Raw genomic sequence first — 19,149 nt, 5'->3', positions numbered from 1 at the left:
AAAGCAGTATATAAACATTCACAATACTAGCTATTTTCAGTGCCTAAAGGAACTGTCGCTCTCTTTGTTCATTGATCACTTTCATCTCCTCTTTTAAACACTTCCTCAACATTTGCTCCACATCTGTTAGCAAGAACTCTGTTGAGCTGCCTAAGCCTAAATGTAGTATCTTCTGCTCTGTTGCCCCTCAAGCTTGCCTGACACCATCTCCCCCTAGTCATGTGTTTTGGTACATACCACTCCATGTGTCAGTCCTTAGTCTGTCTGCCATTCTCCCAACTGTGGCCTTATCTCTGTGTTCAAGGGACATTACCAATATTATTATACTTGTCCCTAGTAAATTACTTTTGTTTTAGGGGAGACATTGTGGATGTGCTTTGGGATCTTTTGTTTTGTGCTTATGAGAAAGGGTTAGGGTTAGTTGCTAGAAGTGCCATTTTCCAGGTTTCGGTCCCCTGGGCTCTAGGAGTCAAATCTCTGGGTCGGGAGTGCAATGCATGCACCTCCTCTTTAGAGTCTGGAAAACATGCAGGTAAATACATCCTCATGAAGACCCCATTCATTGCACAGCCTGGCATTTCACAAACTTCAGTTGATGAAATTCCTCTTGGACTACTGACATTTGCTGATATCCTAACTAAATTACTCCTGAGTAATCCTATTAGTGGACACAATGCACAGCATACCATGTCACTGTAGGCACCTAAACAATGCTGGCACTGTTGCAAAAGAGTGCACTTGTGCTAATAGATAAAATTGTTCTTTCGCAAAGTTAAGGCCATGATTTCCAATGGTCGCAACATCACACAACGCTCTTGCACAATAGTATGGGGATTGTTTTAGATGCCCACAGTAGCACAGGCAGTGCAGAACCACCTTCAGTCTACTGTGTATCATGTCAGCCACTGAAATTAATTAGTCCTTTAGAGAAACTCTGGAGTAGTACTATTAAGTCAGCCATTGATAGGATAATTTTATTTTTCTAGTATATCTTTAACCAATTCAGGCTACTGTAGAATAAATCAACAGAACAGGTGGCAGGCAGTGAAGAGCCTTCAGCAATGTAGTAGTCTGTATATATGGGAACACGTCAGGTAGTGTGTCTTGGTGTGAGAAGGGGGCATTGCAAGTGATCGGTAGCATCCCTAGTTCCATCATGTCTTTACACTTTTGGAGGAGGCGCTAACTTGGCCATCCACTACAGATTGTAATCTGTCTGGGGAAGGGAATTCTGCTGAGCACTTGGCATGCTTGTGGTGCTAAACTAACAATGACAAATTAACTGCAAGTAGTAGAAATGATTGTAAGCACGATTCACAGATGGTTCCATGTTAAAGCTTTGGGATTATTTTTGACTGAAAAATTATCATAACTGGGTTTTTTTCTCCCACCCTAGGAAAGCTAAAAAAATTTTAAAACTACCCACACTTTCTTCAGGTCTAAAGAATATGAAGCAGGAACATCTGGGTTTAGCTTGCACATTGTAGGTTTTCATAAAATTATTTCCCCAAATAATGTGTATATATAATTTTCCTAACAGCAATTGATGTTAGGAAAATATAGGAGGAAATTATAGAATTAAAGGGGACAGTTTGTATGCCTGTGTATGTGAGTGTGTGTGTAATTTTGAGAATACCCAACCTGGTGGTATCAAACTACTAATTGTACTGTATTATCAAACCTTCGATCCATTGAAGCAAATTTAGTCCCATATGGTCAATGGAATTTAAGGAGACTTTACATGAAATATTAATGACCTGCATGGCATCCATTAGGATGGATTCTGTGGAAGTTTCTTTCATTATACTGCATCTTATTTCCTAAAAGAGAACACATTTCTGACTAGTACAGGATGTTTCATGAAGAATGGGGTGTTACGCAACAGGTAACATTGTCTTTGCAGAGAAGTCATGCTTTGTTCTCTCTGGAGTGTTTGTTACAGTGCTACAGTTATGATGAATAGGTCAGGCAGTGCAAATGGTCCTTGTGACCTGTTCATGTTACGTAGTCTGTGCTCCGGGTACTGTGTGTGTGTGTGTGTGTGTGTGTGTGTGTGAAACAACAAACAGAAGTACCTTGTTGGAACAGGTTTTGAGAATCTAGGGTCTGCTGAGGAATCCAACTATCAATATAACTTAACACGACTATAATGCACTTAAGAAAATTTAAGCCCAGTTTATATGTTACCTTTGTGGCATGCTTGCACGTGCAAAGCCACTGTCTCATTGTGGGCTCTCACATCACATTGGTAAGGGATGGCTGTTCTGATCATGCAAATACTGTAATTGAGCCTTGTGGGTGCTTTTCATGCTGGTGTGTTCTCCCTCTATGAATACTTCAGATGCTGGCAAAAACAATGTGCACTGAAATGGGTGACTTCTGTGGTTAAACTATCCATATGTTATGAATGTGACAGGAACATGAAGTCAGCTCAGTGGTGGCAACCACACCAGGAATGTATTTTGTGAATTGGGCTGTAGACCTGTTTGAGTCAGTGGGGCTAACTCAAGCTTTGATTCAAGTAAACTTGGCTTTTGGGGCTGTGGATGAAATTGTTTTAATATTATTTGGCTCCTAAAACTGACCCCACCCCTTAGAAGGTTTTAAAGAAATCAGGTCCTGTGGTCTTTGTTGCCAAAACATTCAAACCATTTGGGGTTGGGATGAAATGAAGTACCTTTGACTGAATAAGAAGCGGGTTGGGGATTCTGCACCTCTTCTTTCCTTAACTATCACTACTCAGATATTGACCAGTGGAATAAGGTAATTGAACAGCTGGGAACCCCCTGCCCAGAATTCATGAAGAAACTCCAGCCCACCGTGCGGAACTATGTGGAAAACCGACCTAAATATGCTGGCCTCACATTCCCCAAACTTTTCCCAGACTCTCTCTTTCCAGCTGATTCAGAACACAACAAACTCAAAGGTAAGAGCAAAGAAAGAGTATGAACCATGCAGGAACAAGTGCTGTGTGAGAAGGAGCTGGGTGGGGAGGGAATGGATTGATGGCATCTATATCTCACCATTTTCCCCCATGGCGGGACTAAAGGAGCTTTCATAGGACTCCCATGTGGCCTCCATCCAGGAGGCCTGACCCCAGACTTGATGAAACTTCAGCGAAGTTAAATGCATCCTGTGCCTTCAGACCACGTCCTGGGAAATGTCAGAGAAGCTTTCCTGAATTCCTGGGGTGGGGGTGGGGGGCTACTTGAAAAAAAGACCCTCTGTTGTGCATTAGCAAAGTTTACCTCTATAAACCAAGAGGAGTTTTAAGGATCACGTGTGAAAATGATATACATATACAGTGCTGCTTTTCATATGACATTAATGAGTGGTAATGGATATTTTACAGGGGACAAGATACATGTATACACTAAACATGCTATAAAAATAGGTAATAATCACTCACTGGAAGGGTGTGGTTAGTTCTCTGTGTTTTGGAGGGATTGTTGACTTTCCAACCAGCTCTTGTGACTGTCCCTTTAATGGCACTTTGAGCTGTTGCAATTAGTAGGCAATTCTGCTGATCTCCAAGCCATGTAAAGTTTCACCTGGAGCATTCCCAGATGCCAGTTTTACTTTGATTAACCATGGAAGGGCAGGTGCATGTTCACATAATGTCCAGCTTTAGGTCGAAGTCCCTGCGAGCTATCAGGGAGCTCTCCAGGCACGATTCGTGTTTTTCATTGCTCATTGGAGCTTAGCCCAATTTATGTCTGGGGTTAAAAAAGAAAAGAAAAGTCCTCTTCTTGCATAGGTTTTTACGCAAATTCTCAATATCTGTAACTCGCAGTACTTCACCCCACTTAATCCTGTGGTAAAGCTCCTGGTGATTTCTGCATATCACACCTCTGTTAAAGGCAGAAAAACAGGCAGAGAGATTTTTTCACCCCTCTTGGCCAGTTGACAACCCTATTGGGTAAAGGAGTAACCCAGGCCACTCTGCCACCCAATCATCTTTTTGAAGAACGTTTGATACTTGGTTAGTAAATACTGGTCCACATTGAGCACAGTGAACTGCAGGTGGTTGAGCACTGCCTGTGCTGCTGTGTGTGTGTGTGTGTGTGTGTGTGTGTGTGTGTGTGTGTGTGTGTGCAGACCTCACTGGCATTATTGTGGAACTGGGCAGTTCCGCACTGACTTCAAGCCTCACAAACAGTTGTGTGCCACAAAGCCCATTGGTAACTAACTGTGTTTGCATGACTTGAAATCAGAGTGGAACTGCCTGGATACACAATAGTATGAGCAGGCTTTACACACATGCAGCAGTGCGGGAGATGCTCAGCCACCCATAAGAACATAAGCAGCCCTACTGGATCAGGCCCACGGCTGATCTAGTCCAGCATCCTGTTTCCCACAGTGGCCCACCAGATGCCTCTGAGGAGCCAAGATGTGAGAGCATGCCCTTGCTCTTGCTCTGCTGCAACTGGTCTTGCAAAGCCATGGTTTACTGCACTGAATGAGGCGATCCCCACGATCCCTGGAAAGTGGGCTAAGGGAGCTTAGCCCTCTTTCCAGGGATCTTGGGAACCACCAGGCTTGCAGGCGAGCCCAGTGCTCCCAAGGCGCCTAATTCCCCCTCCCCTTAAATGAGGTTAAATAAATAAATAAAATAAATAAACAGAGCAAGTGCTCCATTAATCTCATTTGGTTGCTCATGTGTTGTGGTTGCTCGTGTGTCAGTTGCTTGCCGTGGTTGCTCATGTGTCGGTTGCTCATGCAAGCAGCCTCCCAGGCTCGGGGGTCTCTCCAGGATGCCCCATGCATTCACGTGGGGCATCCTGGAACTCATCCCCACAGCCCCCACCGGCTCTGTGATGAAGCCGGCCGCCGTGTGGGCAGCCGATCTGGCCACCCAGCTATGAGCGGCTGCTCGTCTGTGGCTAAGCCCGCTCTCCCCACAGACCCGGAAGAAGCTCTTCTCACCGATCGTCAGAAGAGCTTCCATGTGTGCTACTATCACCACAAAATTGGTTTTAGAGTAGTCTTGCTGGATGACTGTGGAGCACTTTAAGTTGCTTGAAGGAAATATTTCAGGGCTGTGCTCTGAAACCCCATTTGCAAGCTGTGAGGTTGTGGGCAGGCACTTAATGGAGGATCCTGTGACGTTCACTACTTGTATCTACAGTATTAATGGCCCTGACAGCTTGCTGGTGATTTCATTCCTTGCTACTACCAGGTGCCATTCCCCCCGCCGCCTCTCTTTTTACCACCAACTCAACAGGGTGAGGATAGGAAGCATTGCCCCCACTCTGATATCTTCAGACATCGTCACATAGCCGGACCTCATTAGTGATGTGACTTTGTCATGATGCCAAGTCAGAGTGAGAGCAATAAGCATTGTGGCAACTTGTGGGTGGAAATAAGGAGTGAAGACTGCCCTTTTTATTCAGGCCTTTGGCCAATGAGCTGTCCCTGCTCTTCTTTAAATTTTAAATTTTTAGCTATGTTTTGTTTTTATGTTTTTATTGAGTTTTATTATTTTTGTCTTGTTTTGTTGAATTGTATTGTTTTATCCTGTTGTTAACCAGTCTGGGAACTTAGAAGGGTGTATATAAGTATAAATATAAATAAAATAAAGGAGGTGGGGAGCAGCAGTAATGAATACAAAGATCACCATGGCCAGGATCACAAACAAGTGGAAGCAGAAAAAAAAGAAAAAAAGAAAAGGAAAATAAAAGAAGAATGTGTGTGTGGGGGGAGGGGAGGGCAGTTGTGAAAACATTTCTTCTACCCCAAAGCATCACTTTTGAGAGGAATAAGAAAGCTTGAGAGCTTTCGTCTCTGCCATTGAACGTTCCCAGAAAAGCAGGGAGAATCCAGTCTTCTGCTTATAACCCACCCAGCCACCCACAGGGAAGAGTCCCTTCTCACCTACTCCTCCTCCATCAGCAGCTCTCTTGCACTCAAAGCTCATGGGAGGGTTCCTGATGTCCAGTATTGCACACAGGGGAAGGAATGTACTCATCCCCAGTTCCATCTTTTTGTCTGAAACAAAGATACTTCAGTGCTGATATACTGAATAAAAGCACACGCACGAAACCTTCCTAAAACAATTACCTTATGAGACTGAAAGCTGCTGGACAAAATTGCTTTGGATTTAGTCTTTGTCAGCAGGGAGGCGGAGAGTGCCACATTTTGATTCAGCATCAGCAGCCAAGATTTGATAATAGGGAACCAAATTCTGTCTGGAGTACAATGGTGCTAGACGAGATGTTGCCATTGTGTGCCACCAGTGACAAGAACTCGTAGGATTCTAAACATAAGCGAAACCCATTATTAACTTCAATAGGATGGCAACCTTCCCCTGAAAATGGTGATTGATGTGTGTGTAATATAGAAAAGGTTTCCAATCACGGCTCTGGAGCCTTCTACAAACTTGAAGCGTGTATCAGTTTTGCACACATGGATTCTCAAGGTTGCTTGCAGTGGCAATGCATAATGTTTTTTTAATCTGCTGCAATTTGCATGTCATTACCCAGAATGCTTTCCCCTTCATACAGCAAGACGGTTTGTCTGCACTCTGGGGGGTGATTGAAGGTCTGGCCAAATAGCTTTGGAAGCACTGAGTCCTTTCTATAATCCCCCGCTCACACCACACCATCCCAATGATGAAACAGAATAATGGACTTATCAGGGATTTAAAGCAGATGCAGGAAGAATGATAATTAAGATGTCCTTTCAGTCACTGGCTCTTGCATGAAAGCTGTAAACGTATTTTTGCATACATGCAAATATGACTGGCTTCAAATTCTGGTTCGCTGAACTGATTTAGTTCCTAAAATCCTTTCTCTCTCTTAACCGAAATGCTGTGCCATTAACGAATGTGTTTGACATCCTGAAAACCAGTACTCCATCCTTCTGCAGCAGAAGTGATATTTTGACATTTGGCAGACAATCACAGAAGCAATTTACAGATCCCCTTTACTTGCATGGAGTCCTTTACGTGCATGGAGTCCTTTACGTGCGTGCCATTCCTTATGCACACTTCTTCTTAGACAAAATTAATATTTCCACTAGTCATTGCTTTTCAATCATCTAATGCAATCATCTAAAAAGCAACTTTTTGTTGTTCAGAGGTAAAAGCAATTATAACAATAAAGTGAACTATAAAAGCCAAATTATTCTGACTAATTTAGTGTATGCCTATTTAATGGCATGTTGGTATCTAAATGGAGATTCACAGATTATTTACAGTGGTTAAGCCTTTTGATCCACTCTCAGTACAAATTGTGGTGACTGACATGATGAGGAAAATGATTCAGAATAGTTTCATTGAAATTAAAAGGAGAAGTGCCATTGAAATTAAAAGGACAAATTACTCAAAGTAGTCCTGTTGAAATAATAATAATAATACTGGGTTTAATACTGGCTGCACAAGAACAGGCACTGAGAACAAATACATTAAGAGCAAAAGTAGAAAAATCCACAACAAACAACAAGTGCCGCCTTTGTAAAGAAGCAGATGAAACTGTGGACGACCTAATCAGCTGTTGTAAAAAGATCGCACAGACTGACTACAAGCAAAGGCATGACAAGGTAGCAGGGATTATACACTGGAATATGTGCAAAAAACACAAGCTACCTGTAGCCAAAAATTGGTGACCATAAAATTGAAAAAGTTGAAGAAAATGAAGATGTAAAAATATTATGGGACTTCCGACTACAAACAGACAAACATCTGCCACACAATACACCAGATATCACTGTAGTCGAGAAGAAAGAAAAACAAGTCAAAATAATCGACATAGCAATACCAGGGGATAGCAGAATAGAAGAAAAAGAAATAGAAAAAAATCACCAAATACAAAGATCTACAAACTGAAATTGAAAGGCTGTGGCAGAAAAAGACCAAAATAATCCCAGTGGTCATTGGCGCCCTGGGTGCAGTCCCAAAAGACCTTGAAGAGCACCTCAACACCATAGGGGCCACAGAAATCACCATCAGCCAATTACAAAAAGCAGCTTTACTGGGAGCAGCCTATATTCGGCGACGATATCTATAACAGCAACAACATTGACAATAAAATTCTGGCATCCCAGGTCCTTGGGAAGGACTCGATGTCTGGATAAAACAAACCAGTCAATAACATCTGTCTGACTGTGTAAACAAGAAATAATAATAATTATTATTATTATAATAACCTCCCCCAGTGAGGCACTACCTTGGCATGGTTGTGGGGCTTGTGTGCTCTGAGGAAGGTGAGAGCTATGCCAGAGGTCCAACCATACTGGACAGGTCTCACCAGAGGAGCCAGACAAAGAGTGCCTCTCCCATCAACAATATGGTGAGACGTAACTTTAATAAATCTATACCGGATTGGTTGTCGCCCGGGTCAACAAGGACCGCGCCAGGTGCTATAGTCCCTGGACATCTGGTGGCAAGTGGGCAACAGGATCTTCAGTTGAGCAACCAGGGCTGAAGACAGCAAAGTTACTGGAAGAAACATCGCTTAACTGAAAAAAATATACGAAAAATGCCAACAAGGAAATAATGATCTGCTATTAAAAGTCTAGTCCAACTAGAAGAGGTTATTTAAAAAGAATGTACCAAATTTGGAAAGAGAAGCATCCAGATACAGAAATAACAGAACAATGCTAGCAGACCAGAGAAGATACATAATAAGAAATAAAGTATTCACAGGAGTTGAGCTGGAAGAACTGCAAAGAGCAACACAGGCTCAAGATATGGAAGAAGAATTACCACCAATTGAAGAAGTTGCTCAGGCGCAGGTGGAGGAGGTGTTGGAAATAGAGGATGCCACTGTTACTGAACTGTTTCAAAATCAAAACCAGGCAACCACCCCTTTGCCTTCACCTCAAAAACCCAAATGCCGTTTAACAGAAAAGCAACAAGAACTAAAGCAAAAAATAACTGAGCTCATGAACCAAACAACCACCAGGGTTTGACTTCCAGCTCTAAAAACAGTTGCCAAAAAACAACTTGCTCAGGCATTAAAAGATGTCAATGCTGCACTTGCAGAGATAACAACCAAGAATTTGCAAGAAACAAACCAACTAATGTACAGTGCAGCAACAATAACAACACAAGAGCTTGGATATAAGATCAGTGGACCTGTAAAAAAAGAAAGCAGTACATCACCTAAATGGAAGATTAGATTAGAAAATAAAATCTCCAGGCTTAGATCAGATGCTAGTAAATTGAAAGATATGAAAGACAAGAAGCTGAAGAATGAAAACACCAAACAGTATCTGATCCAAAAATACCACCTAGATTCAAGGAAAATTGGAGAAGTCCTGGAAATAATAAAGCAGCAAATAACAGCAGTGTCAAAGAAGATTAGCAGGTATGAAGCCAGAATTACACAACACAGGCAGAATCTCCAATTCCAGTCAAATCAGAGACATTTCTACCAAAGCATAGAAGGAGAAACTGCAAGAAACATAGAAACACCAAATAAAGAAGAAACAGTGCAATTCTGGGGGAAATTATGGGACAATCCAATAGATTATAATAAAAAAGCAGGCTGGATGAAAGAGGTCAAAAAATGTAACCAACAAATGCAAGATCTAATAATAACACCAGAATTAATAAGTGAAAGAGCAAAGAAAATTAAAAATTGGACTGCTCCAGGCGACGATGAACTGCATGGCTTTTGGCTTAAACACCTAACAAGCCTTCATAAACAACTATCAAAACAGTTCAATCACATTTTGCAAGGAGGTGATATTGAACAGTGGCTAACAACTGGGAAAACTCATCTCATCATGAAAGACCCAGCAAAAGGTGCAGTTCCAAGTAATTATAGACCGATAACCTGCCTGCCAACCATGTTCAAATTATTAACTGGAATAATAGCAGATGAAGTCATGCAACACTTATTAACTAACAAACAGCTTCCAGTTGAACAGAAAGGAAATTGCCCAAACACCAGAGGCACAAAAGACCAGCTGCTGATTGACAAAATGATTTTAGAAAATTGCAAGAGAAGAAAAACAAATCTAAGTGTTGCATGGATTGACTACAAGAAAGCCTTTGATTCATTGCCTCACACATGGATACTAAAATGTTTAGAAACAACTGGTGTCAGCAAAAACATTCAGATATTTATAAAAAAAGCAATGAGCATGTGGAATACACAGTTAACAATCAATGGCGAGGCACTTGGAGAGGTTAGCGTTAGAAGAGGCATTTTCCAAGGGCACTCACTATCCCCTCTATTGTTTGTAATCGCCATGACCCCACTTTCACAAATACTAAACAAAACAGGCCTCGGATACCAAACATCTAAAACATCAAGTAAAATCAACCATCTGCTGTACATGGACGATCTGAAGTTGTATGGAAAGTACCAGTCAGAAATCGAATCACTGCTAAGCACTGTCCGTATGTTCAGTAGCGATATAGCAATGGAGTTTGGACTAGACAAGTGTGCTGCATTAATAATGAACAGAGGGAAAATAAGAAAAACAGAAGGAATAGAACTGCCCAATGGAAGCAAGATCAAGAACCTGGAAGAGAAAGAACATTACAAATACTTGGGCATTCTCCAGGCTGATAACATTGCACACACTGAAGTTAAAAGAAAAATTGGAAGTGAATACATCAGGAGAGTCAGAAAAATCCTCAAGTCCAAACTCAATGGCGGGAACACCATACAAGCCATAAACACCTGGGCTATACCTGTTATCAGATACACTGCAGGAATAATAGACTGGAACCAGGCAGAGCTAGAGATGCTGGATCGTAAGACCAGGAAAATAATGACCATCAATCATGCTCTGCACCTCCGCAGTGATGTAGATAGGCTATACCTCCCTCGCAGCTCCGGTGGAAGAGGAATGCTGCAAGTCCATCAAACAGTAGAGGAGGAGAAAAGAAGCCTTGAAGAATATATCAAGGACAGTGAAGAAGATGCACTTCAAATGGTCAATAACGCGAAACTATTCAACACCAATGAAAGAAAGCAGGCCTCCAAGAAAGAACAAGTCAAGAACCGAGCAGAAAGATGGAGAAATAAGCCCCTGCATGGTCAATATTTGCACAATATAAGTGGAAAATCAGACATCACCAAGACCTGGCAATGGCTTAAGAATGGCAACTTGAAGAAAGAAACAGAGGGTTTAATACTGGCTGCGCAAGAACCAGCACTAAGAACAAATTCAATAAGAGCAAAAGTAGAAAAGTCAACCACAAACAGCAAGTGCCGCCTTTGTAAAGAAGCAGATGAAACAGTGGACCACCTAATCAGCTGTTGTAAAACGATCGCACAGACTGACTACAAACAAAGGCATGACAAGGTAGCAGGGATGATACACTGGAACATCTGCAAAAAACACAAGCTACCTGTAGCCAAAAATTGGTGGGACCATAAAATTGAAAAAGTGGTAGAAAATGAAGATGTAAAAATATTATGGGACTTCCGACTACAAACAGACAAACATCTGCCACACAATACACCAGATATAACTGTAGTTGAGAAGAAAGAAGAACAAGTGAAAATAATCGACAAAGCAATACCAGGGGATAGCAGAATAGAAGAAAAAGTAATAGAAAAAATCACCAAATACAAAGATCTACATATTGAAATTGAAAGGCTGTGGCAGAAAAAGACCCAAATAATCCCAGTGGTCATTGGCGCCCTGGGTGCAGTTCCAAAAGACCTTGAAGAGCACCTCAACACCATAGGGGCCACAGAAATCACCATCAGCCAATTACAAAAAGCAGCTTTACTGGAACAGCCTATATTCTGCAACGATATCTATAACAACTGACAATAAAATCCAGCCATCCCAGGTCCTTCGGAAGGACTCGATGTCTGGATAAAACAAACCAGTCAATAACACCTGTCTGACTGTGTAAACAAGAAATAATAATAATAATAATAATAATAATAATTATTATTATTATTATTATTATTATTATTATTATTATTATTATTATTTTACACAGTCAGACAGGTGTTATTGACTAGTTTGTTTTATCCTGACATCGAATCCTTCGTAAGGACCTGGGATGGCTGAATATTATTGTCAGTGTTGTCGCAGACTGGGAACAGCCTATATTCTGTAATAATAATAATAATTATTATTATTATTATTATTATTATTATTATTATTATTATTATTATTATTATTTACATTTTATATCCCGCTCTTCCTCCAAGGAGCCCAGAGTGGTGAACTACATACTTGAGTTTCTCCTCACAACAACCCTGTGAAGTAGGTTAGGCTGAGAGAGAAGTGACTAGCCCAGAGTCACCCAACTAGTATCATGGCTGAATGAGAATTTGAACTCAGGTCTCCCCGGTCCTAGTTCAGCACTCTAGGACAAGTTGCCCTTTTAATTTCAACGGGACTACTTTGAGTAATTTCCCTCATAATGTCAGCCAGTTTAGGCAAATGGCATCTCCGGATGTCCCCCACAAACCTCTCTTGAAAATCAGCCAAAAAAGGTGCACGGGGCACTTGGACTCCACAAGTAAGCTCAGAGAATTTTAATTCTTATGCTAGCTCTTGTGGTTAATTTGTACAGAGATGGGGGAGGGTTTTGCAGCCATCCCATCTCTTTAGAAGCTTTTATGCCTAATCCATCTAGAGGACAAAGGAACTCTGGCTGTGGTTTCTGTGAGATGAGGGAGATGCACTCCATACATGCTGAACCCTGGCAATGAAATTAGGGTTCCTGGCTTGTGACCAGGGGTGTAGCTATAATTGAGCGAATGGATTCAAAGAACCCTGGCTTCTGAGGGCCCCCCAGCTCCATCCCTCCCTATTTTCTTCATTAACTCTGAGGGGCTGCTGGGGAAAGGGGTGAACACAGGTCCTCTCTTCCCTAGATACGCCCCTGCTTGTGTAGGAGTTCCAGCATTCTTTGGTGGCAGACCACAATGTGGCCTTCCCTTGATATGTTTGTATGTGTGTGTGGGGGTGTGTGTGTGTGAGTCTAGAATTTGCTGCTGAGTCTAGGAGATGTAAATATGCACATCTAGGGCAGGATCCTGAGATCCACGCACAGAGTCCCACTTGCTCAACTGAGAGGATATTCACATGGTCTGCAAAAATCGGGCTAAGGGAGCCTAGCCTGGTTTTTGCATACCGTGTGAACTACCGGGCTCGGCTGCGAGCCTGGTGGTTCCTGAGCGGGTAACCCGCTAAACTACCCCTCCCCTTAAACCGGGTTTGCAGAGCGAGCGCTCCGCAAACCCGGTTTTTTTGCTCGTGAGTTGCCGCGGGGTGGCTCTGCGGGGTGATACTCATGAGTAGACCCCTGACCGGGAGGCTCAGCAGCCTCCTGGCTTGGGGGTCTCTCCAGCATGCCCTGCGTGCTTGTGCAGGGCATGCTGGGGCTTCTGGGGGCCACATGGCCCCCGAACTCCCCAGCCTCCGCCGGCTCCGTCACGGAGCTGGCAGTTGTGTGGGCGGCTGATCCGCCTGCCCCGGCAGGGCTTCCCGATAGTCTGTGGGGAGAGTGGGCTTCGCCCGCTCTCCCCACTAACCTAGGGAAAGCAGGTCTCACTGATCGTGAGACCCGCCTGGGCGTTCTCACCATCTTCTCCCTGCGGCAACCCTTTGCACCCCCTTAAAAGCTGTTCCTGTGGGTTGAGTGGACTTTTTGGAATAGTGTCGGATTGGGAACTGAAGTCAAGGTGGTGGTGGAGAAACAGCAGCATTCAGCAGATTCCCCTCTTATACAAGTGGAAGTATCTTCTGCTCACACAAGGAACTCTCTGGATGTTGGCTATACTATCTTCTGTCTATATATTTATTTCTCCTAGGCGTACCCATCGCTAATCCCATGTGTGGCAGCTCTCGCAAGAGAGCTGCGGATTAGCGACGGGGACGGGAGGAGAAGCGGGCACGGTGGAGAAGTGGTGGCTGCCAGGACGGCCGGCAGCACAGGGTAAGTGGTGGCCGCCAGGACGGCAGGTGGCCGTGCAGGGGAAGTGGCCACCGCCAGGCTGGCAGATGGCCAACTAAGGAGAAGTGGCCACCACCAGGACAGAACACGGTTGGCCGAGGAGAAGCGGCTGCCGAGGAAGAACGGGCTGGGGGGGGGATGAAATGAGGCTGGAAGGGAGGAGAAAGAAATGGGGCTGGAGGGGGGAGAAAGAAATGGGGCTGGAGGGGAGGAGAAAGAAATGGGGTTGGGGGGAGAAAGAATTGAAGATGGGGGAGGAGAGAGACAGGGAGAACTAGGGGTGCAGATGCTCTGCGCCAGGTCAGCTAGTTTAATGTAGGTCTTGTATTTCTTCATTGTAACTGATATACAACTCTCTGCTGTGCAGGTCAGAGTTCCTAATCTGTATTAGGATTTTGCAGCTCTGTGGTCACCAGGAGTTGACAATGACTCGACAGCACACGATACTTTTCATTACAGTATGAACAGGAAGAGGATGGATATTCTAGATTTACTTAAAGGTTTTTCTATACAGTTTTTCTGCCTTTAAAATGGCATCCAAAGTGCTGTATAACATAAAACCATAATAGAAAATGAAACCTGTACAAATCCAGCAATAAAGAAAGGCAGAAAGGAATAAATCGGGATTCATATGGACTAAATATGCATGACTGTATATGCTTGATTGTACATGGAAGCACAGCAAACAGTCAGAATATTTTGCAGCTAGTGCTCATATTTTGTTTGGTTGCTCCTTTAAAAACTAACTGTGAATGACAGTGGGTGTTTTTTTTAATTTTTAGAGAAGTTGTTTTTAATATCTCAAATAAGAAATAATTTGTGATGCTAATTAAGAAGGAAAAAGAATACTGCTGTGCCTGAAGCACTTAGCATATGGATAGCTTTTTAAATACAGTATTTTGGTGGTACAAATTGTTGCTACGGAGGAAAAGCAGAACTGTATTCACACCCACACTCAGGTGGCCTGTATGTGTGTTTTGACTGACAGCTAGAGGAGACATGATTTTCAACCAGAAGAATGCTGTTTTTCCTTTGCATGTCAATCATCAAAATACGCTTTCCCTTAATTAAGGGAGTAATCAAGCTCCTTCTGTCAGAATGTCTCAAGAGTTGGTCTCTATTGGCCAGAATCCATTTTTTCCTTGCTACTCCCACAGGCTTTCTGATTCTCAAGGACTATGAATAGTAAAGTAGGCAGCCACTGGTGTTTCTGCTCCCATTCAAACTTGGGGCATTTCAATGGCATTTAAAGGGAAGCAGTTAGTTTACTGCAGATTGAAGGAGATTTGGGTTAGGAAAACTTTGGTAAGCCATCAGGTTCAATTTCTGACACATATACTGCCACCAATGCTCTTTATCATCTACATGAAACTGCTGGGAGAGATCATCAGGAGATCTGATGCAGAGTGTTATCATCAGTATGATGACGACACCTACGTCTATTTCTCCATGTCAACATCATCAGGAAAAGCCATAAACTCCCTAAATGCTTGCCCGGAGGTAGTGATGGACTGGATGTGAGATAACAAACTGAGACTGAATCCAGATAAGCCAGAGGTACTTATTGTGCGGGTTCAGAACTTGGGAGACAATTTTGATCTGCCAGTTCTGGATAGGGTCACACTTCCCCAGAAGGAACAGGCATGTAGTCTGGGAGTGTTCCTGGATCCAAACGTCTCCCTCATATCTCTGTTTGAGGTGGTGACCAAAGGTGTTTTCTATCAGCTTTGGCTGATACACCAGCTGCGTCAGTTTTTTGAGATAAAGGTCCTCAGAACAGTGGTACATATGCTGGTAACACCCAGACCAGGGGCGGAGCCACCATTGAGCAGACAGGTTCAAAGAACCCAGGCTGCCACCCCTCAGGGGCCACACCTCGCGCTCCAGACATGCCCCCCATGTCTGATGTCAGATGCGGGGGCGTGGCTAAACACTCCCTGCATCTGATGTCAGATGCAGGGTGCAGGGCTAGGGGGGCCGTGGCGGCTGCAGAACCCCAGCTGCCGTTGGCCTCCCCCTGCCTCTGTTCCAGACTTGACTACTGCAGTGTACTGTATGTGGAGCTGCCTTTTTATGTGGTCTGGAAACTGCAGTTGGTCCAGAAATGCAACAGCCAGGTTGGTCTCAGGGTAATCTTGGAGAGACCATATTACTCCTATACTAAAATAACTACACTGGCCACCAATAAGTTTCTGGCCAAAATACAAGGTGCTGGTTATAACCTCTAAAACCCTAAACAGCTTAGGCCCTGGGTATTTCAGAGAATGTCATCTTCACCATGAGCCCCATCGCCCATTGAGATCATCCGTAGAGGTTTGTCTGTAGTTTCAACCAGCTCGTCTGGTGGCTACACAGGGATGGGCCTTCTCTGTTGCCGCTCCAATACTCTGCACTCTCTGCTGAAATAAGAGCCGCCCCATCTCTGACAACTTTATATAACCAGGGTTCCTCCAGATGTTCCTTAACTACAACTCCCATCATCCCCAGCTACAATGTATTGCACACATCTGGAGGAACGCTGGTTGGGAACCACTGCTGTAGACAATCTAAAGATGGTTGTATTCACAATGGTTGACATGATGAAGAAGATTGCTCAAAGCAGTCCCATTGAAATTAAAAGGACAAAGTAGGCTAGCTTGTCCCTTTAATTTCAATGGGACTACTTGGTCAGCCACTCTAAGAGCAGCTGAACATATGAAGCTGCCTTCTATTGAGTCAGGCACCGATCAGTATTATCTCATCTGCGCTGACTAGTAGCATCCTTCCAGGTTTTCACAAAGGGGCCCTTCCATGCCCTACCTGGAGATGCCAGGAATTGAACCTGAAACTTTCTATATGTGAAGCATGTGCTCTACCACTCTAACCCTGTGTCTAGATATTCTAGAGTCCTGTGTAAATTAAATTTGAGATCCTTGTATGTGACATGTCCTTCAGATTAGGAGAGCAACTTTACCCCTATTTCTTCCTGTGGAGTCAGCATTGTAGACTATGACCTTTAAAAAAAAATTCTGTTTCATGCATCATGACCACCAACCTGTAGCGGTCCCATTTTAGAACCCCCTCCATATCTCTTGGCTACAATTTCTACAGATCTTGGGTTGTCAGGTTAGGCTTTGCAATGGAATGGAGATGCCTCCAATCAAATGTCAGAAGGGCTGTCACATACCGTAGAAGAACGAGTGGACTTGTTCTCTGTTGCTTCTGAGGGCAGAATTAGAACCAAAGGATCGAAATTACAAGGAGGCAGATTCGAGCTAGCCATTAGGAGGAATTTCATTCATTCATTCGATTTCTATACTGCCCTTCCAAAAAATGGCTCAGGGCAGTTTACATAGAGAAATAATAAATAAATACGATGGATCCCTGTCCCCAAAGGGCTCACAATCTAAAAAGAAACATAAGACACCAGCAACAGTCACTGGAGGGGTACTGTGCTGGGGATGGAGAGGGCCAGTTCCTCTCCCCCTGCTAAATAAAGAGAATCACCATGTTAAAAGGTGCCTCTTTGCCAAGTTAGCAGGGGTAACTCACTGTAAGAGCTGTTTGACAGTGAAGCAATGTTCCTTGTGCTGTTTGCAATGTATTAATAGTTTATATGCTGCTTTTTAATAAAAAGTCTTAAAGCTGTTTACATAGGGAGAAAAAAAAAGATGGTTCCCTGAACTCCAGAGGGCTCACAATCTAAAGACAAACACAGGGCAGGCACCAGCAACAGCCACTGGAGGGATGCTCTGCTGAGGTGTGAGAGAGAAAATTGCTCTCCCTAGGCTAAATCTAAAGAGATGTGCCACTTTCAAAAGTGCCTCTTTGCCCAGACAAAAGTGCCCGGACAAAAGTGCCTCTTTGTCCGGGATGTTGTAGAAGATTTCTGCACTGAGCAGAGTGTTGGACCAGAAGACCTCCAAGGTCCATTCCAACCCTCAACTGCTGTGAATCTGTGACACTACATTTCTCTGAGTTTTTGCTGCAGGTCGTTACCCACTGGTTTATTAGTGCTAGAATTAAATGAACAGGTGGTTCTTTATGGAGCGTATGAGAGAGAAACAAATTGCCCTCCTTGATTTGCTGCAGAACAGCTGCTAGTGAGGAAAAATGTCCACCAGTTTACTAAACAATGGCTTAAACGAGAAAATGCTTCTACTGAATAAGGGGAATTAAATAAATTAGCCTTATCTAGGAAAAGAAGCCATATGTAGATTGTCTGCAGGGGCATAGCCACTACTGGGCAACTGGGTTCAAAGAACCCGGGCCACTGCCCCTCAGGGGCTGTACCTCGTGGCCCCGACACGCCCCCTACGTCTGGCATCAGATGCCGGTGTGTGTGGTTTAGCTTCGCAGCGCAGCCAGGCAGGGAGAGCCGCTCCTGGCCGCGCTGCAAATGCAGCGCTGGCCTCAATCTAACTCCCGAATGGGGCCGCGCGGCCCCGTTTGGGAGCTAGACTATGCCCCTGTGCCTGACGTCAGACGTGGGGGGCATGGCTAACCACCCACGTCTGATGTCAGACGTAGGGGGTGGGGCAAGGGGGGGGCGCCGCCACTGCCAGACATGGGCTGCTGCTGGCCTCCTTCCACTAGTTATTGTATGTCCTTTTAAAAATCCATCTGCATCAACTTCTCCCCACCATTTACTGTGTGATCATTCCTGTTCTGACACATTTTCTCTTTTGGTTTCATTGCTCCAGCTAGCCAAGCCAGGGACCTTTTGTCAAAGATGCTAGTGATTGACCCAGCCAAGCGGATATCAGTGGATGAAGCCTTACAGCATCCGTACATTAATGTCTGGTATGACCCGGCAGAAGTGGAGGCGGTAAGTAGAACATGGGCTTTTGCTTTAGAGTGGTGATAGAGCCTCCATTCCGTTAACTCCATTTTGATATTCTAAATCCTTGCGTTGTTTGGAACAGTAACCCTTTAAAGCAGAAACAAGAATTTCCAAGTGAGCCGTTGGACTATTGGCACTCAGTCACCCATGTTCTGTATGCTAATGCCCCCAAACCACCCACACTCTACACTGCCACCATTCATCTCTGAATACCCAATCTGGGGAGATACAGTGAGGACGAACGGTTGCCTTCACGCCCTGCTTCTGGGTTTATGGAAGCGCCTGTTGGCCACAATTAGAAACAGAATAAACTAGCCTTGTTCTGACATTATATCGTATTGGTGTCTGTTCACAAGTATACATTTTTGTGTGAATGTATTTTGCGTACATGCATTCACTCTAAAAGTGGACCTGGGTACAGAACCCCTCCTCAAATACAGGGTAC

The 19,149-nt window shown here is 43.8% G+C and overlaps 1 protein-coding gene across 14 annotated transcripts in view; it reads left to right on the top strand.

Annotated features, from left to right (window-relative positions):
* Window positions 1–19,149, top strand: part of MAPK10 (mitogen-activated protein kinase 10) — a 335,464-nt gene that overhangs the window by 272,087 nt on the left and 44,228 nt on the right. For all 14 annotated transcript variants that reach the window (XM_053253742.1, XM_053253753.1, XM_053253755.1 and 11 more), the window contains 2 exons: window positions 2,744–2,926; window positions 18,565–18,689. In XM_053253742.1, the coding sequence (XP_053109717.1) occupies window positions 2,744–2,926; window positions 18,565–18,689 (308 nt within the window). The remainder of the gene's footprint in view (window positions 1–2,743; window positions 2,927–18,564; window positions 18,690–19,149) is intronic.

The sequence above is a fragment of the Hemicordylus capensis genome, chromosome 5 (genome assembly GCF_027244095.1).
Source record: "Hemicordylus capensis ecotype Gifberg chromosome 5, rHemCap1.1.pri, whole genome shotgun sequence".
NCBI lineage: Eukaryota > Metazoa > Chordata > Lepidosauria > Squamata > Cordylidae > Hemicordylus > Hemicordylus capensis.
This window is presented reverse-complemented; position numbering and strand designations above follow the sequence as displayed.